We start from the raw sequence: 25073 nt of genomic DNA, 5'->3' as shown, positions 1-25073 counted from the left end.
GACACCTTACACAACATTTTTTGATAAGGCCAAACTAAAATTAGCATTAACGGCAAGGATTATAATGCACTTAAGAGTATATGGTATGGCTATATCATAGAACAGCTATAAGGAGATATTTCCGAAAGCTGCAGAAGGGCTCAGCTCATGCTAGGTCACCCTCTCACACAAAACCAAGCGCACTGCCTTCAGGATTGTCAAGGCCTGCCATAGGAAAGACTTATAGGTTACTATTTGTGTGTGTGTGTGTATATATATATATATATATATCTCAAACACACATGAAAGCACTAAATTCATATGTTCAAGTGATTTCTTGAGAAAAATAGAAGGTATTGAATGGGACTCTGATTTGCTCTTGGTAACATTGGATGTAACTTCCTTATATACATGCATTAAACATAGGGACGGCCTACGTGCATGTGAATATTATCGCGGTACTAGGCCAATGGAATTTGGTAATCATTCAAAGATGCTTTTAGAAATGTTGTCAATCTGTTTTGAAAATAACTATTTTATGTTTAACAGCCAATTTTACCAACAGATTCAGGGTGTAGCCATGGGGGCCAGTTTCTCCCCAAGCTATGCCTGCCTATTCATGGGCTGGTGGGAGGAGCTGGTCCTCAGGCGACAATTTGAACACTACTGTACATCAAATATAGTCTCTTGGCTTTGTTTTATTGTTGGCTTATTTATTGTTTGGCGTGGCTCAGAGGAAAGTGTTTTAAATTTCATACAGGAGATAAATGTAAATGATCTTAACCTCAGTTTTACTTCTAGTATTAGCAAGGAATCGGTGACATTCTTAGATGTGCAGGTTTTTTTAACTAACAATGTTCTTAGTACCACCCTTTTTAGAAAACCAACGTCTGGTAACACCTTACTACATGCCACGAGTTCCCATCCACAACACCTCATTAAATCCATACCATACGGTGAGATGCTTCGCATCCGCCGTATTTGCAGTAATGATGATGATGTGGTTTTAAAACAAGAAAGTTTAAAAAGGTTTGTGGAAAGAGGATAAAGTCTAAGAATAGTGGAAACCGCCGTGAGAAAATCACAGCTAAAGTCTAGAAGTGAACTCCTGGAATATAATTGTAACAAGAGTCAAAATTCGAGTATAGATTCTAATCCTATCAGGTTAATTCTGACATACTCCAAGCAACAAAAAGAATTAAGGAGCATTGTCAGACACAACTGGCATTTTGTTCAAAACAATCCTGTCATAGGTGATCGGATTCCCTCAAATCCATCAATAACCTTTCGTAAAGCTAGAAGCCTGGGCAATATTCTATCTAAAAATAGCCAGGAATGCTTTAAAAAGAAAAATTGGATGCCTACAAGCAAGGGCTTCTTCAAATGGCTGTCGTGTAAAGCATGTCAATATGGGGTAAACATGAAAAAATACACTACTTTTATCCCCAGGGCAAACAAAGAGATCAAGCAACATCTTACATGCAAGACTGAGTATTGTATCTATATTCTAGAATGTGAATGCCATCTGAGATATGTTGGCAGTACGAAGCTGCCGGTACATAAAAGAATCTTGCAGCATCTGCGAGCCATAATCAACAAGGATCAAACCTACCCGGTTGCCAGGCATTTTGAGGCGTGTCACAATAGTAAACCTCAATGTCTAAAATACTTTGCAATCAAATCCATCCCTGTGTCTAGCAGAGGAGGGGATAGGGAGGCTTGCATGAGAAGAACAGAAACTAATTACATTCTAGAATTCGACTCTTAAGTGGCCAGGAGGATTGAATACTACTGAGGATCTTTATACATATTTGTAAATATTCTATTTATGTATGAGGCTCTATGATTATTCAACAATACATGAAATTGTACAGATATACCCTATAACTTTGGACTCATGTTTTGACATTTTGGAATATTTATACTGTCTGGTGTAATGGTGTATATATATATATATATATATATATATATATATATATTTATTTATTCAATCACTATTTATTGAAAACCATCTTAAAATGTTAAACTAGGTTTTTAACATCTCAGTATGATTATTGTGTGTCATGGTTGATTTTAGCTGTATATTTTAGACATTAGGGTAGGTTTTTTGTCTTTTATTTCAGCTGAAAGCTTTTAACATGTCACTGATTCCATTTTTACATGAGTTCTTATATATTTATATTTGGTACTGTATGATCAACTGTTTAAAATTTAAAAACAAACCCTATTCCCGGCAAACTGAGCATCCCCACTAACTGATGAACAAACCGCTATATATGTGAATGTTTATTCCATATGATAATCGGGTTTTGTTTTCTTTATTGTAGCACCAGTCACTTTAAATTTTGCACTGTAGCACTGTGTCACTTTATTAGATTGAGGGGGATCCTTCCAAATAAATTGTGGCGAATAGACATTATATAATTCTTACATAAGAAATATATCTAAAGTGCTATATATTTTAGAAACCGAAAGATTCTAAATAGAATAGTATGAAATGTATTTCCATACAGTTTAAAGTGTATCTTTTATGGCTACAAAACCCTTTTTAAGTACAATCTGCCTTACGAATATGATTTGTTGAATTATGCCAGAATGAAATGTGCGAAAACATCTTCTTTGATCTCATGTTCTTAGAAAAATTAGAAAATGTTTTCTTTTCTTTTTTTTATTGTTTTTCACGTTTGGGTGGGCACGTGTAACATTTGGAATCTAAATATTCATGTTGAAAAGACATAGGCTTAGAATGTCATGGAATCAAATGCATTTATGCAGAGAGACAAACTTCTATATTGGCAGTTTATTATTACTTGTTTTATGGAAACAGAACTGTATTTTGAAGAAAGATTATTATTGTATTTATACAAAATATTTCTTCTAGTAACCATGGCATTTCAGTAATACATTAATGTGGATAGTATATTTTCTATGTCTATGATGACATGTCACGCGCTTGCACTTTAAAAATGGACTGAGCACAATGCATTGTCATGTGATCAAGGCCGCAGGGACAGCCGAAACGCGTCGTGGCAAAGCTGTTTTGGGGAAATAAATAATTTGAATGCTGCAACAAGTTGGTCCATGCCTCGTGTTTCCATTCGATTGGTGGAGCGCTGCTGCTGCGAGGTATTGCAGATATATATATCTAAGTAAGGGGTGCTTACACCACCTTACCCAGGCTGCAAGTGCAGACCTGTGGTGCCATTTTGGAAGGCTGTCCAGGGGTGGTATAATGCATGCTTCAGCCCCTGGTAGGCCTCTGGGGTACCTCTGCCCTTATTACCTAAGGTACTATATATAGGGACTCACAAGGGTAACCCAGTAACCATTCTGGTATGTACCTCAAGTACATGGTATCAATTTAGCGAGAGAACAGCTAGACTGTGGACTTGATTAGCAGGGCCACAGCTAGACTAAAGTCGAAAAACAAGTGAAGCACAGCAAAAAGTGGGAGTAACCATAGGATGCAGATCCTACTCTCCTACACACTCTGCACACGTTCTCAAAACACTACTGCCTGGACAGTCAGGCCCATCAGGATGTGCATTTTGTCCGTTCGGTCCTGCAGGACTTTTTGGTGTGAAATTGTTTTGCAGACCCACATCCGTTCTAAGGCAAGTTGCTTACCTTTTGTAACGCCTTTTCTGGTGGAGAGACTATCTAGCTGCAGATTCCTTACCAATCCTTCCCATTCTGCATATCGATTCAGGTAGAAGTGACACCCTTTTCAAGGCCTTAGTCTTTTCCACAGCGGTGGTCAGTTTTAATCGTGGCTCCAAAGTCGCAAAAGTAACTGACGTCAGCCTGCTGAAGTGGCACGCACTCTGCCAATGGAGATTTGAGCTACTCTAACTACCAGCTCGCAGGGGTACTGCTCGAGGATCTTCGGTTCCGGTTTGACGCCTGGAGACATGTAAAAGTAAAGAATCTGCATTTAAATAGTCTCTACCAGATAAGGCATTACCAAAGGTTAGGAACTTGTTCTTTAGTAGATTTTTATCAAAAGTGTAGTAAATACACTTTGAGAAATTATCAGTTAAGTACAATAAAAAACACTTTGCGATTGAAATGAGTCCTAAGGCGGTTTGTCCTTACTTGCATATGCCAATAAACAACTTCAGGTGGCTAACCGTTAAAGGTTAACCGCTCCAAATATAGTTGCATAAAAACTAAGATCTGGGCCAAAAGTGTCTGACTGCTCTGAGTCAGTCAAAGAACCTCTGTTTTCCTGGGAGTATAGCATAGTGTCTTTCTACGCAAGTTGGCTGTTTTAATGCTGTTCTTAGATGTCCCCCCTAACTCATCAGGAGCGTTCAACAGAAATGTTAGCCCAATTTCTCCCAAAGTCGTTTTTATTACATACTTCATCCAAAGTATTTTACGGGACCCTGGGAGACTAAGTATTTCTACTGACCCTGCTAGATACTGAAGGATTTCAGGGGTAGCCCAGATCCTCCTCCAGTAAAGGATGGTGTGTTAGCAGATTCTGTCCGACAGTGCCCACAATCCAATATCAAATCTAAGGGGGAGTAGAGAGGTATTTATAGGAACATCCACTAGCTAAGGGATTAGCCAATTTTCCACTAGATACAGCAGGAATAGATCCAAATGGCCCGACAGCTTTGCGTCATAGGATGCTGTCCTCAAGGCTTCTACTTGGTATGCCTGTAGGACTGGGTAAGCAGGTCTAAATCGGGAGCTATGTGCCATCTTTGATATACCTCGCACAACTTACTCTAACTTTAACCTACACTGAGTGATATGCCCTAGCCACCCTAGATGTTCGATTAATGTAATGCCCAGGTACGTGAAAGTATGTACTGTTACTTTTTCTTGAAACAAGCCTGAATCAATTACTTTCTCTCCTTTATACTAATTGAGGGTGACCAGGCGTCCCCGTTTTGCCAGGACAGTCCCAGTTTTTAACCAGCTCTCCCAACAAATTTCAAGAAATGTAACTTGGTAAGGGTCGACTGAAAACGGTTGGAAGTGTTTTTTATCTTTTACAAAGCAGGGATAGTTAGCAGTTGTTTCAAGAAAGCAATTTAATTAACAGGCAAGCTACTGGGTTTAAAAATTGCATTTTATTGCTGCCTGTTCTGTAATTCTCTGCTGAGGAGCTTGAAGAAAAATTGTAGTCCTTCTATTTTTGTGAAATGTCCCGGTTTTTGGCTTTAAAATTCTGGTCACCATATACTAATTTCCACTTCAGTGGCCAGCTTGGTTTTCTGCTTTGTCTACTGCTCCTTTCTATGATGCTTAGTCTGTCCACTCCATTCTGTCATTTTACTGTGCCTAGAATCCCCAGAATCTTTTAAAGAACAGCCTTTCTAATTTTAGTAAGGTCCCTCAAATTATATCCACCTCTACGGGACTCCTGTGTAGGAGGAGATCCAGTTCTTTTTTTTGGGGTTTCTTTTTTTTTCTTCACTTTCTACTTTTTTTAGGCTGCGGTCTAGCTTCTTTCTTACCGGAATCCTAATTCTGCTTTGAGTTCCTTATTTTCGGTTTGAGAGCCTAAAGCATCACTGCACACAGAGGTGAAAACTTAATCTTAGAAAGTTCATGATCTTGAACAAGAACCACTGCCAACTGCAAGCAAACTGCCAGAATCGTGGCTTTTCCTGTAATGTTGCTCACAATTTTTGAGGAAACTGTCTCAAAATTACCTAATAATTTAATTTCTTAAAAATCGAGAGCAGGTACAGTTCCATGCTAATTTTTGTATTTGTTTGAACACCTCCGGTAATATGCTTATGAGGGTGTGCCATACATAGTAGTATAAGTACTCTCAAATATTGTTCCCCAAGCAGTACACAGTTCTACAGGTGGTATCATACCAATTGCAACATACCTAGTTCACATCCTATGTTTAACCCAGAGTGTTGTGTGAAGATCGACTGCTTCAAGTTTATTACTTTTACGAGCAATCTAGAATAGAATCTAGTCTAGTTTTGTAGGCACTTTGCACATAGTAGCATTAATTGTCTATGGACTAATGCCCTGCACAGTAGGATGCATTTGTAGTGCTGGGCCTGGAACAAATGCTCCTGTAGCAGTTGATTTTAGACTTAATATTATAGTCATCTCTACTCACTGGTTTAATGTCTTAGTTCTGGAGCTGCCAGGATATGGGTTATATCCAGCTAATACTGTCCAAGTAGCCCCTTCATTACCCAAGACACCCATTTTAACATTCTGAATTGAATGGGGTTGTTGACCAGCAAACCATGCTTCATTTTCTTGATATTCTAACTGGACGTTTAAGTTGCGATAAGGTTCATAATTTGCATATATTGCATCAGGTTTGTATGTATGAACATTTCTCATGTTTGGATCTACGACATCAAACTCTACCCAGAAGTAAAATATTTCACAAGGGGATGAGCATGTGAATTTACAATAAATTACAATTCCATTCTTGCTAAAAATCACTTCTGCGATATTTCACAGGGGTTGTTAGTGGAACCCAAATCCTATTTTCCCATGGAAAGGCGCACAAGAACATTAGGTGATCAGAAAAATATATGCAAGATTTCTTTTTTTTAAATCAAAACCTGTTCTAGGGCATACAATTTGATTAGTAACTATTTTTTTTTAAAAAAAGCAAACTAGTGCAATGGTAGGATTAAGGAGGATAAATAATAGAATATATGGTCAAATTTTGATAACATCAAAAAGCTGCTTTATAGCAATATCTTCAATTCAACCTTCCATTCTGCTAACTAAGCTAAACAATAGTACCAAATGAGGCCTACTTCAAGTTTCATAAGAGGTTCACGCCCACATTCCTTTTTTGAACATCAGAACCAGTGTTAAGCAAAGAAACAGCATCTGCTGTTCTTGTCTGCAGGCAGATAAGCCTGCCAAGTGGAGGCTGGATTTGCCTTCCCTTTGGCCTCCAACAAAGGGCAACAACAACTAAAAGAAAGTTCCTCTCTATCTTAATACGCTCTGTTCTAGTTAATATGTTATATCTGAACATTGCTAAATATTTCCAGAATAATAACCAAACTCTTGTAGCCTTTCACTTATGTTATGTTAAGCCTTGCCTACTGTTAAACAGCAATAAGTTGCTAGTGAAGATATCAGTTTCTTTAAAGCTTTAATGATTATTTTAAAGCAATCGCTGTAAATGAGAATGCATTACAGAAAACCATTAATATATTCAAGCAGACTTAATTATCAAGGTACAATGAACAAATGTGCCTTCATATTTTCAACCTGCATCTAAACAGCCAACATGTATAATTCAAGAAGGGGTATACCTAAGAGAGAAACTATAGATTATAGCAAAATCATGATAATACAAAAATTACTCCTTTCTGATTAATGTTGCAGAGGGCCTATAACCCACCCTGGGAACAGACTCAAGCGGTGAAATGGTTACTTCTCCCCATTCTCGTATCTGCTGGGCATGCACTCCAACTAATGCCCCTCTCAACCCTCCGTCAGATAAATAAGACCATTAAGGCCTACATCTAGAGTTCAGCGAGACCACACTTGGCAATTCCGAAGCTTATCGCTCATGGATCATCAGGGGGACTGGGCCTGCCTTCTGTGAAGCATTACTGTCTAGCCCTACATTTGGCACAAATGGCTAACATGCACTCCCGGGTCCAAGATCCCCCATTATGGAATTGTAATCGAGCACAGACTCCTGGAGGCCTTGTTGGAACTATAGGCCCTCTATCTTCCAGGCCTTGCTGCATCCGGCTCCTCCAATCCCGTGCTGAAAGTCATATAAGCCTGCTGGATGTGGATTCACAAGCTGGTTTCAGTGGACGCGCATCTCCATGACAAAGCTCCCCTTTGGAACAATACTGGTATTCACATGGGAGGGAGATCATGCTTGATAAGGCCCCTGGTGCAGAGCTGGGATCCTGACTCTTACACATCTGATCTCCGGCAGCAAGCTCAAGTCCTTTGAGATGCTATGAAACAAATTTGGCATTTTGCATACTAAACTGTGTGCTGTATACAACTATGTAATTGCCTGTTGTACCAATTGGGTCCCCAGCTTTGGACCATCCCCTATTCTCCAGTGCGCTCTTACCTTAAAAATTGGAGTCTGTTTAAAATCGTGATGTCCGGATTCTGTAATCTCCTCATTCGCCACCTCTACTCCTAGCCACAATTGGCTAGCGTCAGGACTGCCTGACAGGCTCGCCTGCAGTTGGAATATGATGAGGAGAATTGAGCATAACGTTTGGAGCCCCTGGAGCGGGGAGTCCGAGAGGCATGGATGAAGCTTAGTCTTTTTAACATCCTTCAGGACTGGCACTGGTCACCGGCACGGCTTCAGGTTGCAGGGTTGCTCACTCACAGTGCCTGCTGGCGCTGCAGCCACAATCCCTGTGATATTGTTCATATCTTACCGGACAGTTCTGCCTTCTGGACAGCAGTTAGGTCTACACTGCAGGATCTACGGATTTGCCCTCACCACTTTCAGACCCCCTAATTCTCCTCCATGACTTATTGGATCTTTTCGAGCTGACCTGCCATGGCCGTCGTCTGCTCATCACTGCCTTGACAGCTGCCAAGATCTGTATTCTGCAACACTGGCATTCTCCACAATTGCTGTTGAATGAGGAATGGCTCGCAGAGATTTACAAAATTGAACTGCCTCCTACGAAAATGTCATTTACAATTTAATGGACAAAGCAAATATTTTTCTTCTCACATGGGCCAGTTTTCTGCACGATGCCTGCCCCCTCCCCTACCTAATTTGCAGTAATCCTTGGTTTTTCTTCATCACGATCATTGCACACCCCCCCCCTTTTATTTTCATTTCCCTGCATTACCCCCTCATGGGTCCTCCCCGTCCCAGTCCTAACAACGTGAGGCAGTCCTGCCTCCACCCAGCCAATCACAACGCCAGTATTCAAAGGTTACTTAAGACCCTCCCACCTACCGCCATGCCTTTTTTTTTTTCTGCTCCGACGACGGTCGGAACGCTGGTGCTCCCGGTTCCTGTTTCTGTTTCTGTTTTTCTTCAGGACGGTGCCGTGAATGTTTCATTTGCAGTTTTATGCTTCTGCATTATTTTACTGTGTGAATTTCACAGGAGTATTTAATTTGCAGTTTTTTACTTCTGCATTGTTTCCTGTGGGTTTTTCTCTCTGCGCAGCTGCTCCGGTCCCCCGGTCAGCCGCGCTTCTGTTCTGGGGTCAGGGACTCTCCCCGTTCATGTGCTGGGCTGGGGCGGGGAATTTTCGTGGTGTCCCGGTCCCAGGTCGTTCCGGCGCGGTGGTTCTAGTGCAGCGTCCGGCCCCCACGGTCATGGTCTTTTGACCTGGGGCTGTGGGTGGAGACTACAGGGCTGCCCTTGTAATTTTCACCGGTCTCACGTTGTGTGATTTGGTGGCTGGGGGCAGTGTTGCTTGGAGGTTGCTGGGCACTTCCTTTGTTGTGTGGTGAGTTCCTGTTTGGTTCGATTGCTCGAGTTCGCTCACCATGTGTGAAGGTTCATCTTCACCTGTGCCTGCCTGGGCTGTTTCCATGCGGCATGGTTTCCTGGTTCTGCTGGTGGATGACATTTTTGCAGATTCTGGGGCTGCGCTGAATACTGTGAAGGGCTCCTGGTGTTCACTAGATCTTCCTGCCTATGCTGTCCAATTACCTGGGTTGATAAAGTTTCAATCTGTGCTTTTACACAGTTGTTGGTATTGGCTGCCCAGTCTGCGTTGCCTGGGCCTGCGGTGCGTTGTCCTGAGGATAGGTCTTTATAAGGCTAATGCTGGGTTGTGGCCCTAGATCCCTGGATGTTGTGGGGTTTTCCGCATAGTTTGTTTCCTCTGTGGTGGTTGACCTTTTTCTTCCATGTTGTCCTGTTGGATATCCTGTCTGATGCATGGCTTGCGGCAGATACGCAGGTTTTTCCTCTTTTTATGGGATGGCGGTTTCGCCTGGCGGACTTTGTCTCTCACTTTCCTGCATTTCCATGTGTTGCTTCTTCTTTTGGGGTGTGTGCTGGCTCTTGTTCGGTCTGTACTTCACTGTTCCTTCTCATGGGTTGTGTGGAGTTTGGCTGTTTACGGTCTTTCCTTCCTGTCTTGGCTTGATGGGTTGCGTCTTCTCCTTGGCTGACGTGGCACTGGCATCTTGGTCCACTGTCTGCATTTCTGTGGCTCCTTGGCTTTTTGGCTCCCTCTACTGACAGTCTATGTGGTGGTGCTCTGTCTTCCTCTCAGCCCTTTCGTGGTCGGGGGTGGGGGAGGCTGTGTTCCATTTGGTTCCCGGCCTCTGTTGCGCCTATGGCTGGCCCTGGGTGTTGGTCATCCAGGGCTTTGGGTATTGTTGTGCCGTGGGAGGGGGGTCTCTGTGACCTGGTGGTTGCGGTTGCGTCTTTTTCTTTGGGTCTGTATCCCACTCCTGGTGTTCATCTGGCAGTGGGTTCCCTGTCTCCGTTGCTGTTTTTGTTATGGTTTTGGGGCCTCGGATCCGTTGTTCCTGGCTTGTTCCGGTCTGCTTTCCGACTGGTGGGTCCTGTCGGTCTTCGCTCTTGGTTTCCGGATTCCTTTCCGGGCTGTCCCCCTTTTTGGGCTGTTTTCACGGTTGCTTCGTTGTCCTTTGACCCGTGTTTCATTTACCTTCTTCTTTGGGCATCGGTCTGTTTTTGTCTCTGGGCGCGGTTGTGCTGGTTCCGATGGTGGTGCGGGGCTACGGTTCCTCTTTGTTCTTGGTCCTGGCGCCCGTTGGTTCCTTTCTGCACGGTTCTGTGTCCTGGGGCTTTATGCCATTTGGTGCCGCTGGTCGGTTGTTCCCCTTGCGGTCTGTCATGCCCCTCTTCCTGGTGTGTGACTTCCCTGGATTTGGGTGTTGTCTGTTTTTCACGTTCCATCCGTCTGGCTGGTCCGCAGTTCCTGCGGTTTGCTGTGGATGGGTTCCTTTCTCTGTTTCGGGTGTTGCCTTTCGGCCTTCTCTTGCTCCCCAGGTTTTTTCCGCGGTGCTGGCTCCTGCTGTGCAGGTTTTTTGCTGGTTGGCGGTTCCGCCCTGCTTGCACCTGTTCTTCTATGTTATGCAGGGTCAGGTCTGGTCCATACCTGGGTGGGTGACCGCCTGGGGTTGTCTGGTTTCTGCTTCCACCCTCCTTGTGGCTGTTCTGGCGATGGTGGCGTTGTGGTCCGGTTTCTGGGGTTTGTTGCGGTTTTGGCCATTTTTCTTCTGGTTACTGTTCGGGGCCTTCGGTTCCTCTGGCCTGTTCGTCACTTTGCAGGGGGCTGTTTTCACCCTCCGGCTCGGTTCTCTTCCCTGTTGGCTCTTTTGAGGGTCCTGCTGGGTCGCCCTTCTGTCCTTTGGGGTTGGTTGCGGTTCCAGGAGGTGGTGGCTGCCTCCACGAATGTGGTTCCTTGGGTTTGCCTGTTCCTCCTGTCCTTGGTGTTTCTTCTGATTGGCTCCTTGGGTCCTTTTCCATGCAGGTTACATGGCTCTGGTTCCTCTCTCCCCTGTTCTGGTTCCTACTTTGGCCTGATGGCTTTGCTCTCCTGACCTGGTGTTTGCGGTGCGTTTTCAACTCCCTTCTCTCCTCTTGTTGTCCTTGGATGCCTGTCCTTGGGGTTGGGGTCCTTGGTGGCCGCCGAGTTTTTTGATTCGTGCTGGCCTTCCCATGGCTATTTGCTGCTTGGGCCTTCTAGGGGGAACCAGTTGCATGTCTCTGTTCCTGCTGGCTTCCTTGTGTTGTTCCCACAACGCTATGGCTCATTGGTTTGTCTTGTGCCTCTGGTGGTTCGGGCTCCTGCGGCTCTCTCTGGGCCGTGTCTCCTCTGTGGGCTTTGGGTTTGTGTTCAGGACTGTCTGCATTTTCGTTCGTAGACGCTGCTTGGGCCGTTTCCTCCTGTCATCTGTTTTGTGCCCTCTGTGCTTGCTTCGGCAGCGCATTTTCTTTGTTTGGTTCGATTTGGTATGGATTTGCATGGCCCCTGCACATTTCCTTGGCCTTCGGGCTTTCTGTGTGCCTTCCCTCCTATTTTCTCCTCCTGCATAGTCGGGGGATGTAAGGGGGGGGGGTGTAAGTGTCTGTATCGTTGGCCTCTTTGTCTTTGATTTCCGCTTCTGCTGCTGCTGGCGGGGGTCGGGTTTGGCCGGACTTCATTGACTCCGGCTCCCCTTTTTGGTCCACAGCTGGTTTTTCCCCTGGTGTCACTTGCTTCTGACGGCCTGCCTCTTGTGCGGCTGTAGTTGGCGTCTTTGGGCTGTTCCTCTGTGGTGGCTCGTGGCATCCCGTTGTCACGTCGGCCTTCGACCCTTGGGTGCTGTGGTCGTCTTTGGGGTTCTTTTTTCCTCTTTGTGTTCTTCCCATTGGGTAGTTTCTGTGCTGGGAGATCCTACCTCTGTGTTGGATTTTCTCAGGACTATTTATTTTACAGGGCCATGCCCCTTCCGCTTTGTCTTCTCAGTGGACGGCGGTTCGTGCTTGTCGGGGTCTTGGAGCCTCCTTGGTGGTTTTTGCCCCTTTGGTGAGTCTGTTTCTTCTAAGCTTTCGGCTTTGTCGGCGGTCTCTCCTGTACTCTGGCCTTCTTGGATTTTTGCCTGCTGTTTGGGGGGGGTCTGATGTTGCCCCCTTTTGAGCTCTTGCTGGTAGCTGACTTGTTCTGGTTGTCTGCTACGGTGGCTTTTTTGCTGGCCATCACCTCCGCTTGTCGGTTGGGTGCTTTGTGTGCTCTGCTCGTTTCTTTTCACTCTTGGGGGTTCCTGCCCGATTGGGTTGGTTTGTGGCTTGTTCCGGCCTTTCTGCCTGTGGTTTCTTCCCGTTTCCTTTGGCAGCTGGAGGTGATTCTTCCTGTTTTGTCTGCTGGGGGGTCCCTTGTTCCCCCTTCCTTGGTGGTTCGCTGGACTCTCCGGTTTTTCCCACCTTCGTTCCCTGGTGTTTTTCCGTTTTCTCCTGCCCTGTTTGTCTCCTGTGGAGGTGTGGCTTGGGGGATATGGGTTTCCGGTTCTGAGGTTGGTCGGTGGGTGCGTTTGGCGGTCTGCCTGCCTTTTCGGTCCTTTGGGTCTGCCTCCTCTGTCTCTGGTGCTGGGTCGTTAGACACGTTCTGTGCCTGCTTCCTGGGCTGGGGCGGCAGGAGTTTTCTATCCGGGAGTTTGTTGGGCGGCCACCCGCCGTCCCGTCTCGTATTTGTGCTTCCTTCTTGGCTTGTTGGTTTACATGCCTCTGCTGGCTGTTTTTCTGTTGGCGTCTTGGACGTTGCTGTTCATTGATCTTTACTGATTTGTACTCTGCATGGATCGCTGGTGTCCTGCGTTTTTTGTTGGTTCTTTGCTTGTGAGTTCCTCACGTTGTTAGGACTGGGACGGGTAGGACCCATGAGGGGTAATGTCTTATTACTTACCAGTAATCTTCATTACCCCGATTAGGATCCTCCCCGTCCCAGTCCTGTACCCTCCCGCTGTGTTTGTGTCTGAGTCTTGTTGCTAACAGGCATGGCGGTAGGTGGGAGGGGCTTATGTAACCTTTGAATACTGGCGTTGTGATTGGCTGGGTGGAGGCAGGACTGCCTCACGTTGTTAGGACTTGGACGGGGAGGACCCTAATCGGGGTAATGAAGATTACCGGTAAGTAAAAAAACATAACTATACTTGGGCTTCCCCTGACTGACTGACCATGTCCATGCTGTGTAGTTTCATCTTCCCTCCCTTCTTTTCTTTCTTCCCTTCTCTTTATTTTCCTCTTTCTCTAATTTATTTTCTTACCCCTCTCTTTGTTCTCTCCCTTTATTATAGTTTAGGATTGTTTGTTATTGGTGCATGTATCGCAATCAACATTTATATCTCATTAAGGGTCCATGCTGGACTTACATGTCTCTGTATTCGCTGTTATCTTTCAGTACTTGATTTATGCAAATAAAAATAATTGCTACAAAAAACACAATAGCCTAATTTGAGCAAAGAATGAACGGGATTTTGGCATAAAGGAGCACACTGGCTTTTGGTCAACCATCCTTTTTAAAAATGATTACACTTCTCAAATGTATATATGCCCTACATAACGCAGCCTATTCAGTCTTGAAGGGTTAATTTAAATAGAAGCAGAGGTGTAATTACTGTTACTGAAAGCCTGTTTTTAGAAACATTTATTATTCGGATGGATGCATCTGCCTGTGGATTCCTCACCTTTTGAATCATCCCAATGTGCAGCATTCCACTGAAACTTTTCTCCTCCGATCTCCCACGTTGACAAAGACATCACAATGGAACGGCTCCGCACGCGACTCAGCGTAACGTCCTTGGAGCCATAAGAAGACCTCGTAGGCGTGCAGACCTCAGTTCCCTTTTTTAGGTTTCGCTGGGGGGCGGAGCCGTTAGGCTCCTCCTCCAGAGAAATCTAATGAGTATAGTAAGCACTATGGAACACGCCCCCCCTGTCCCATTGGCTAGCTCCATAAATGGAGCCTAGCCATTGGACGAGGGGCCTGTCCATCAATGCCGGACCAGACACGGGGGCGTTCCCGAGATTCTTTGGCTTTTGCCGACGTCACGCGACGCCGGGAACGCCCCCGAGTCTGGTCCGGCCGGGCCGTGCTTGCTGCTGTCCTGCCTTGTGTCCCTCCTCCCGCCGTCCCCACGTTTCCCGCCTCCCTCCCGCCGTCCGTTCCTCTCGTGTCCTTTCCCGCCCCCCTCCCGCCCCCTGTGTTCTCTCCCGCCCCCTCCCGCCGTCCGTTCCTCTCGTGTCCTTTCACGCCCCCCTCCCGCCCCCTGTGTCCTCTCCCGCCCCCTGTGTCCTCTCCCGCCCCCTCCCGCCGTCCGTTCCTCTCCCGCCCCGTCCTCGTAGTTTGGCGTTGTAATTTTCGACTTTCGCCTCCCTCCCGACCCAAGATGGCCGGTACCCGAATGCACAAGCTGGCCTCACGCCTCAGTGCGTTCAATGTTCGGTTGTAGGCGTGAAGGCGATTTGACTTACGAAGCTGTAAGGCTCAGGAACCGGGATGTTCGTGGTACCTCTATGGACATGTTAAAGTCAGGCGCAAGAAACGGGCAGTTTATCCATTAAGATCGGGCTCCTCTTACTTACTATGAAAGGTTGCCTGACCTTACAATGGTCGTTGCCGTGACGCGTTCTCACCCATGCGCAGACTAACTTGCCTGGTTGAAGCTGTGCTGAGAAGAGGGAGGCTGCAAGAGCTTGCGGTGATCCGCGGGAGTCCGGTGTCACCCTTTCCGGAGGGCTCTTGAGGCCGGGGCTGGCCGTTCTGGGACTGGCGCCGCGGACCTTCCTCAGTCAGCTGACCTCCTTCTACTTTTGTCCATCCGGCGGTGTCCGTTACCATCTGACTGGGAAGGCAGCGGGCCTGGGTCGCAAGGGGGCAGGTGCCCCGGGGGTCGTGTTCTCTGCGGCTCATTTAGCGGTCAGCGGATCCTGGAGAGCGGCCATCCATGGGCTGTGGGTTTGTTGAGCGGTGACGCCGGCTCTGCCCGTGCCACCTCCCCGCCCCAGAGACTTGTTGCCACTGATGCCATCTTACGAAGTTCGCCCTGCCCGAGGAGGAGGAGGCGCGCCTCTCCCCCCATCACTTCTTCAGCTCTCTGCAGGCCCGGCTGCTGGGCCCCTCTGGGTAGCTGAGGCAGCACCCGCCTCTCTCTCGAAAGTAGAGGACACTGCCCACTGAGGGCAGGGGCCCTAGACCTCCAGGGCTGCTGGGCAGACCAGGATTTCATTTGGGTACAGATTATTTCCTGCGCCGGGATGTCTTTCTTTAATTTCCGGAAAATCTTTAAGCTGGGCAGTGAAAAGAAGAAGAAACAGTACGAGCACGTGAAACGGGACCAGAACCCAGAGGAATATTGGCAGATCATCGGTGAGCTGGGCGACGGCGCGTTTGGCAAGGTGTTCAAGGTACGCCCAGGCTCTGTGGTGTGGAGCCCAGTCTGTAGTTATGTCCATATATATCTGCTAAAGAAGCTTTTTCGTGATATCATATGCGATATATCACGGAGGGTCAAATTGTAGTTATTAGTAGGCTCAGCTCTTAGTATTCTGAAGATATGTTTTGCCCAATCTTACCCACCACCTGATGAATCAGATGATTTGATAGAAAAAAAACACATATGCCCTTTACCATACACTTGTTTTTATTTTATTGAAGTTTGCATTTGAAGAATCCCTTTCCTTTTCTGTTTCAATGTTCTCCATAGTTGTGAATTAGTTTCTTTCTTGTAACTTGCTTTATTACGTTCCCACAATCGAGTTGGAACCCAACTCGTTTAGGTGGGTTGCACTACGTTTTTACCCTCCTCATAAGTGGAAAAGCTAATTTTAATCCTGCGATCCTCCAAACCAGCCCATGAGCCAATTGGACCAGACTTGCCGTGGTTTACGACCCTCCAATAATATTGAATTCATGCGAGCATGACTAGTGGACTGGGGAGAAGATGGGCTGACAGAAGGCTAGAAAGATTGGTGAGGCACGGGCTGTGCCGGTCTGTGCCGTACACCCTGTCCACAGACCTGCAATCATACATGCACTTCACCAGACAGAAATGTGTTTTCAAATTCACATGGGCCAACACACAGACCATCACTCGTGAACCACAGTCCAGCAGATGCACAGGCACCTACGAACACAGGTCATTCAAACGTGCTGAAGTGCACAGACCAACAGGCAGAAAGCATGCGTGTGCCCATCTATATTTAATTTACAGAGGCACATCACACACACCCGGGACAGGACTGACTGGACTCCGGGGCTATCTGGCAGCGCTAGACTGACAGGTCAGTGTGGGGGGCAGTTTTTTGTTGGCTGTTCGTATGCCGTTTATATGGCGTGGTGGCTCGGTTTTTACTGTTGATTTCCCGATATTATCACAAACAGTGCCTGCAGCAAGCACAACTGCCTGCAGTCTCCCACACCTTGGAAAACACACATACAGCTCGGCCTTTCTAAGTTCAAAAGTGTCCCGATTGGCAGAATGAGGCCCATTTATTTGAGTTACTTATTTACTAATGGGGGACACTTATTTTGGTATCCAGACCTATTTCTCTGTCCCAGTCTGACCCTGCACACAATGCACATACAAGAAAAAAGGTTGGATGGATTACAAATTCAGTATCTTTATCTCTTTAGAACTAACACATGGCACATTTAAGGTTACCAGATGACCCCATATCCACTACAAATCATGTGTTCAGGCCTGGACTTTATTTTCATGAATTGTTGTAATCAGTTGTCTTTGTACAATTAGTTCAATGGAAGCTAATCAAACCGATAACTTAAAGAATGCAGTGATGTGTTAAGTGAAAGTCCTGGACTAAAAGCATGGCGTTTGGCCTATGAGGAGTGATATGGCAACCCTGGTAGCACACTGTGATATACAAACATTGCATTAACTAGGTTCATCTTCTGCAAAAGTGTCTAAATAGTGCTGCTAATGTTGACAATTTCACTTGTTTTACTTTTTCTCCTTTGTCTCCTTAACTGGCTTTTGCAACAGCTTAGAAGCAAAAGAAAACTCTATAAAAGTATTTTCAAGTAGGCTCTCACTTCAAGCCCATATAACTGGGTGAAATAGTGGCTATTTTTAGCTGCCATATACCACTCACTTTTGCACTTTTTAGCCCGTTACAAATTACTTTTTTATGCAGATCAAAATAAAGGAATGTGTCTGTTTTAAACTGTATTCCTGATGTATTGCTGGTTGCATATGCTTTTATGATTGTAAAAAATAGAATACAGCTTTTTGAATGGAATGGAGTCAGCAGTTTTGACATTTAAGAGAACAGGATTATGTAGACTTGGCAGAACAGCAGTAAATGCTTCAAGCATTTCTGACACATCATGTTCTTATCACAGCTGACTAGTGATGTCATCACTAGATTGTAATAGGTAGGAAAAATAGAGACTCGATTCTTTAGATGGACTGCAAGCTCTCATGTATAGTAGTGTTACTACGCTGTCCTTAAATGTGCAGCTTTAGTATGCATGTTCTCTCTCATAGCAGCTTGACAGGTGCTATCAGAGCTAGACATGTCCTATTCTTTTCTATTCACATTGTTATTCTGAATCACTCAGACCTCAAGAAAGCACAATGTTGGTTCTCCGATGACGTAAAATTTAAGAAACTTGCTCTGCGTCAAGCTGAACATAGCCTTCGTCAAGAGCAGTGGCTTCAAAGGACAGCCCGGATGGGGGTAGGCGAGGGCGACATGCCCTGCCCTTCACAGTCCATGGGGTGCCTGCCATCCAGAGATAGGCAGGGAACGGTAGCCTTCATACCACAACTGCCGCTACAGGAGAGAGAAAACTGGACACTATTACCAAATCTACTTGAAATGCCTGTTGACTCAACCCCAGACGGATCTTTTCTTTGGGAGTCCGACCTCTCGCCCGTTTGTCCTCCGCCGGCCTCTGCCACAAATATTTGGCTGTTTTTCACTTTTCTCTGGCGCCCGTGAAGCCTGCGCCTATTGGTAGATTAATCATTCTTTTCGAAGAAATTCGCCCCTGGGCGCATTTCTTAAATGTTTCCCAACCTCTGGCCACACAGAGGCAGCCGGCTCACGAGCGTGCATGTGCGCAGGCCGCTCTCACAACAGGGTGTGCCAGTACTAGCCTGGATCAGGGGTACGAGATTGCGTGAAGATACAAGCTGAGGTGAGCAGTAACCCCCCCCCCCAAACCCCTCACCCCATGTCCCCCCCCCCCGTCGGAGCTGGGATCGAGAGCCTGCGGGCGTGCGGTCTAAGTGTGGAGTGGGCTAAGGAACTGCTTCTGGAGGCCACACGAGCGCCTCGTTGTGCAGTGAATAAATAACATATAAAGAGCCTGGGCCTACGTGAGGTGCACTGGTCCTGCCAGCAGGGGGAGTCTGGAGCTGGTGACTGCCGCCGCTGCAGTGAAGGCGGGCCCCTGTGTACCCAGTCTCGGAGGTAGTGAGTGCGGCGCGGCCTAGCCCCAGTTAATGGTGGCAGAGGCGGATGCAGGCCGGGTGCGGGCGGCGTCCCGTGAGCTGCAGAAAGGTGATAGGGGGCGTGGGTGGTGCCGGAATTCACTGCGTGCGGCTCTTGGAATTATGCTCTGGGGCTCTGTGTGTGGGAGTCTGGCTCTGTGTGGGCGTCTGGCTCTGTGTGGGCGTCTGGCTCTGTGTGGGCGTCTGGCTCTGTGTGGGCGTCTGGCTCTGTGTGGGCGTCTGGCTCTGTGTGGGCGTCTGGCTCTGTGTGGGCGTCTGGCTGTGTGTGGGCGTCTGGCTGTGTGTGGGCGTCTGGCTGTGTGTGGGCGTCTGGCTGTGTGTGGGCGTCTGGCTGTGTGTGGGCGTCTGGCTGTGTGTGTGTCTGGCTCTGTGTGTGTGTGTCTGGCTCTGTGTGTGTGTGTGTGTCTGGCTGTGTGTGTGTGTGTCTGGCTGTGTGTGTGTGTGTCTGGCTCTGTGTGTGTGTGTCTGGCTCTGTGTGTGTGTGTCCGACTGCGTGTGTGTGTGTGTGTATTTGTGTGTGGGGCTCTGTGTGTGAGCAATGCCAATAGCTCAAACTTTTCCAAAGGCGAAACCATTGCATTGTAAATGCTTGTTCTGTGCTGCAAGTACGTAACGGTTTTCCCAGGCTGTCCATTTCTGGGAGATTTCTTCAATATTGTTGCTGCAAGTTTTTGTAGCTTCTGAAGATGTCTCCTCCTAGAAAGTCGGAAATCCAGACGTTCAAGGAATGCGGAGGCTAGATGTCCGACACTGACCCACATGAAGATTGTGTCTGGTGTTTGTCTTCAGGTCATGACATCAGGACATGTTCTTCGTGCAAACATATGACTTTTGATGTGAAAGCTCAGCCTATAATTAGCTGGATCGCTTTGCGAACCTTTCTTATACATTGGATGCACCACAAGTCTTGCCAACACTCTGAGATGTAGGTAATGAAAATGCAGTTACTAAAAGCATAATGAAACAAATTGGTATTAGGCAGCCCTGGCACACTATCCTGTCTACTCTTCTTGCTCAAGCATCCAATCTGCTTTTGTATGCACAGTAGCTCTGCTTAGCAACCTTTATCCCTTATGGGTATTAATTTAATCGAGCTACTGGAGTAGAGTGAACGAATAACATCCAACCATCGCGTGCGACATACAGTAGAAGAGCCCAGGAATTCTTTGCTTATCTTCAACATTCAAGTGGATAGCAGCACAAGATGCTGAATTTAGTTCTGGGCTGCCCCTCTGGATTTACTAGGAGACAGTGTTATTTACCACCTTGGCTGCTAGAGGTTTTCCCCTCATGTGCTGCATATGCATGATCCCCATTGTTCATGACGAGCTCAGCTCGTCATAAGCACACGACCAGTGTACTGCATGACGAGCTGAGCTAGTCATGAGCAGCGAAGGGGTTAATAGCCATCAATTATAGAGCTTAATCTGATCTTTTACCTATACCTGCACATTTCACATGGTGGAATGCTGTTGTTAGCGAAGAGGAACAATACAATGCTTACATGGGGTTATAAGTTGTGTTTATGCTATAGCACTGTCCATGATTGGCTTTTGAGTGATTGTGGCACACAGAGGGTAGTTAGTGTGCAAGTTAGCGTAGCCTAGTCTGGTCTGAGAATGAGGAAGGTCTTTTACTAGATTGTTGCATCCTGCATAATCACCTGCGCTTGTTTCTGTACTTTGAGTCTGGCTTGCACTGTATGCATTAGGTTTTTCTTTGGAAGGAGTTAAAGGTGGGTGTTCGTGATGTAAGGGTACAAATATCAATGTAACCATGAGACCGCTTGCAGAAGTGAAATCTTCATGTACCAAAACAATATGAATTTTTCTATCCCAAAATGTGCATGTATCTTTACATCTCTTTCCACATTAGAATGTGTGAAATTACATAAGTGAAAGTCCTTCATGGTTCTTTCTTTTGCAGCTTCGTCGCATGCAGGAGATGATCATGAGAATGCAAGCCCAGATGCATGTCCAGATGCATGGTGGCGAAGGGGATAGTGGAACAGGGCATGGCCATCATGTGTAAAGAATCAGGTGAGTCTTTGCAACATCATTGGAGGTAGAAACTTTACTGTCCTAGAGAAAAATCATTCAGAGGCATTCCCTCGCTCAAGGAATACATTCCCATTCAACTTGGTAGGCATCTCTTGTTTGAGAGTGGCCGCAATAAGACACTGAATAACTTTTTATTGTTGGTCTTTTTTCTGTTGTATGTTTAATCTTGTGGAATATTATTGTAATTTATTGATTACCCTGAATGGAACGCCTGTCTAACGTTTGCTCAATATTCTTCCCTCTGGAAGAGTCTTCATTATGATGATGCCGCCATCCAGAGCCATCTTTGCCCTTGATCTGTAATTTTTTTGTATCCCCATGTTTTTTAAGCCAGTACTGAACTTTGAACAGGCATTCACATTGAACTAATGTTTAGGAAAAATGCAAATACCTTAGGATAACTGTAGATAAGACAAAAGATACCTGAAATGAGTCAATCGATTTCAAAGGCAAAGAAGCGAGTATAACATAATTAGGGTCAATACATCCGGATTAAGATTTAATCAAAGGTTCAAGCAATAACAGAAATGCATAAGCAAATAATGTGTAGTAGCCCCAAATTGAAGACCATACCTATAGTAGAAATAGGGGACACAAATAGTGAAAGTCAATGGTACAATGGTATTTACAAGACAAATTGGCATGTGATGTAACACCTGCCACTGGATTCAAGCTATCCTGGCTGAAGGGGGGTGAAACCCCGAAACCGGTCCTAGGATGCTTGTTTCCGATCCTGGGAGAACCTGGCTTGGCAGTTCGGGCTGGACTGTTCCCATGAGGCACAGGGCCAAGACTGATTTGCATATGGCGAGGTCTAAACTGGGGTGACATGGTGAGCAAAAGAATGATGGATTTAACCCAGATCTCTTGACTGGGGGTGAATGTTTTGATTGGTTCTGCATTCCGTCCGTCAATTGTGTGTCTATTGCTTTCTCGCCCTAAGTTTGCCGGTTATGCCCAGACGTGGGTCACTCACTTTCCGTCCATAAATTGTGTGTCTTTTGTAACACAACAATGGGCACCTCCCACAGTGTGATGATTTGGGTGCAAGGCCTGTCGATATTGGTGTTGATGGAGTTTTGACCCTTTGCCGTATGTGAGGGTCTCCTCAGGACTTAAGATAACCTGGGGGACTAATAATATGAGCAGGGTTAGCTATTTGGGTAGCATAATCACAGGTGGATGTGTATGTGAACAGCTAAAAATACATATGGCCGGGAATACATATGGCAGTCTTCTTTGATGGAGTCTGAGTGCAGGATGTAGCTCAAGGACTCATCGAGGCTGCAAGTGGTTATCTGAAGCAACCTGACCTAAAAACGAAACCTCATTGAATAAAAGAGCGAAACTCTTCAAAAAGGGGTCTCTAGTTGGCAGAGGTAGGTACCACTGTCCAAATAGGGACCCTTGCTTCTAGTCAGGGCAAGGAGATAACCCTCTTAGATAACCCCTGCTCGCCCTCTAGGTAGCTTGGCCCGAGCAGTCTAGGCTAACCAGAGGCAATGCGTAAAGTATTTGTACCAACACTCACAGTAACACAGTGAAAACACCACAAACTGATTCCACAACAGTTTAGGAAAATAAAGATATTTATTCTAAACTACACAAGACCAAAACGACAAAAATCCAACATACACAGTTCAAGAATATGGTTTCAAAAGAGTTCTTCAGGTTGTAATCAAAGTTCTTTAAGTTGCGTTAAAATAATCCACAGATGCGTGAAAAGTTCACAGTTGCGTCACGTTTACTCACAGTACCTTTTAGATGCAACAAAGTTCCACAAGCAGGAATCTGGTGCGGTGGAAACAAGCGATGCGTTACTCCTGAGACCCTGGGGAGGCGATGCGACAGCCCCGCTGCAGCAGCGGGCGTGTTGCGACGAATCCGGTCAGTATGGGGAGGAAGGCCGCTTGCGTGGATTCCGGTGCGTAGGTTCCGTAGGAAGTCTGTTCTCGCAAAGGCACGATGCGATGATCTCGTAGGGGCTGCGACGATCTCCGGGGCGACGATGCGCGGTCCAGCGGTGATCCTCTCTCTCGCAGCTGTGATGCGGTCCGCAAGCAAGCGGTGCGGTGATCTCACCCAGCGACGACAGGCTCTGCGACGACACTCGCAGCGATGTTCGATTCTCCCGCACCGGTCTGGTGCGTCCCGCAAACGAGGGATGCGACGGCTCTGGCAGCGGCGTCAGGCGCTGCGCCGGTCTCGACCTTCGTAGCGGCGGGAAACTTCTCGCACTGTCGGGGATGTGCTCCGCAAGCGAGCGATGCAACACTTTTCAGATTCAAAAGTCTCTCAAGCTTAGTTTCAAGCTTCCCAGCTCAGGTTCAACTTCCAGAGGCCCCACAACTGGATCAAGCACTCTAGGAAGGACAGAACTCTCTCAGCAGAGTTCAGGGAAACTGGGGGTGAAGTCCTTTTGTTCCTGGGACTTCAAAAACAGGGAGCCAGCTCTTCTCAGGCCCTTGGAGATTCCTTCAAGACAGGGGACAGAGCTCACAGCAAAGTCCTTCCCCTCTCCTTGGCAGCAAAGCAACAACAGGTCAGTCCAGCAGAGCAACAGCAGGACAGTCTTCCTTCTTCAGAGTCAGCTTTCTCCTTGGCAGAGGTTCTTTCTTGATTCCAGGATGATCTAATTTTCTGTTGTCAGGGGTCCTGTACTTATACCCCTAAAGTCTTTGTTCTCTCTGTGCATGTGGGCCCTGAGCCCGGTCTGAACCAGTTCTGGGTGGATCCTGAGCACTTTGTTTTGCTGGCTGCATCTTTCCTTTCAGAGTGAGGGGCAGGGTCCTCAGCCGCCCAGCAGGAGGTGGAGCCAGCATTGTGGCAGGCAGGCACAGCCCTATTCAGCCCAGGTACTAACTCCTCCCACCACTCAGGTTGCAATGGCATTCATTCAGCCTAGTGCTGACTCATCCAGCCTCTGGGGGAATTCCCCAGCCCCTGTCACTCACAAACCAGACAGTCAATACACAAACAGGCCCAGGCACACAGAAGGGTCAGACAAGAGAACAGCAACTTTCTAAAAGTGCTGTTCTCAAACACAGGATTTAAAAACCACCTTTCCTAAAATATGTATTATTAAATTCTGAGTTCAGGGATACTAGATACTTATGTCCTATCTTGTTCCTATGGGAAAAAAAGCTGTTAACCACTGTAGCCAGCATCCCCCATGTTAACCTATGGAGCAAGATAGCTTTACAATAGTGAAAAGCGAAAATGGCTGTAATTCACTACCAGAGCATGTCACCTGCACTAGTACATGCTCTACCTTTCCCATACACTGCACCCTGTCCAGGGGGGTACCTTGGGCCTTCCATAGGGGCGACTGATGTGCACGAAAAGGGAAGGGTTAGGCCTGGTCAGTGGGGACACTAACCAGGAGGACATGGCAGTTCTAAACTGCCCATAGGCGCTGCAGTGGCAGGCCTGAGACACCATTTTTAGAGCTACTCCTGTGGGTGGCACAATCAGTGCTGCAGGCCCACTAGTAGCATTTGTCATCACCAGCCCTGGCACACCCAGTGCACTTTACTAGGGACTTCATGGTGATACAAATATGCCAAACATGTATATCCAATCAGAATAACAATTTACATAGGGAGCACTTACACTCTGGCACTGATCAGCAGTGGCAGAGTGTCCAAAGCATCTAAACCAGCAAAAACGAATCCAGTACAGCATCAAAAAATACAGGAGGCAGAGGCAAAAAGATAGGGGTAATCACGCCAAAGATGCCAGGTCTAACATGTGTCCCCTCCAGCTGAAAGTGGGGAGAACTACCCACCCTCTTGGGAGTTCTCTTCACTAAGGCGGAAAAACCTGGACAGACCATCAGCATTGGCGTGTTCTGTACCAGGGCGGTGTTCCACCGTAAAGTCCATTCCCTGTAGGGAGATGGACCACCTCAACAGTTTTGGGTTCTCACTCTCATATGCATTAGCCATCTGAGGGGCCTGTGGTCGGTCTGAACACGGAAGTGAGTCCCAAACAGGTAGGGCCTCAACTTCTTCAGGGCCCAGACCACAGCAAAAGCCTCCCTTTCAATCGCACTCCACTTCTGTTCCCTGGGGAGTAGCCTCCTACTAATGAAAGCTACTGGCTGGTCTCCATTCTCCTCAGTGGCTTGTG

The 25073-nt window shown here is 46.6% G+C and overlaps 1 protein-coding gene across 2 annotated transcripts in view; it reads left to right on the top strand.

The window, feature by feature from the left end:
- Positions 1-25073, top strand: part of SEPTIN2 (septin 2) — a 1039523-nt gene that overhangs the window by 990619 nt on the left and 23831 nt on the right. For both annotated transcript variants that reach the window (XM_086944012.1, XM_086944013.1), the window contains exon 12: positions 20809-20921. In XM_086944012.1, the coding sequence (XP_086800138.1) occupies positions 20809-20913 (105 nt within the window). In that variant the 3' untranslated portion in view covers positions 20914-20921. The remainder of the gene's footprint in view (positions 1-20808; positions 20922-25073) is intronic.

Source organism: Lissotriton vulgaris, chromosome 11 (assembly GCF_964263255.1).
Source record: "Lissotriton vulgaris chromosome 11, aLisVul1.2, whole genome shotgun sequence".
Lineage (NCBI taxonomy): Eukaryota > Metazoa > Chordata > Amphibia > Caudata > Salamandridae > Lissotriton > Lissotriton vulgaris.
This window is presented reverse-complemented; position numbering and strand designations above follow the sequence as displayed.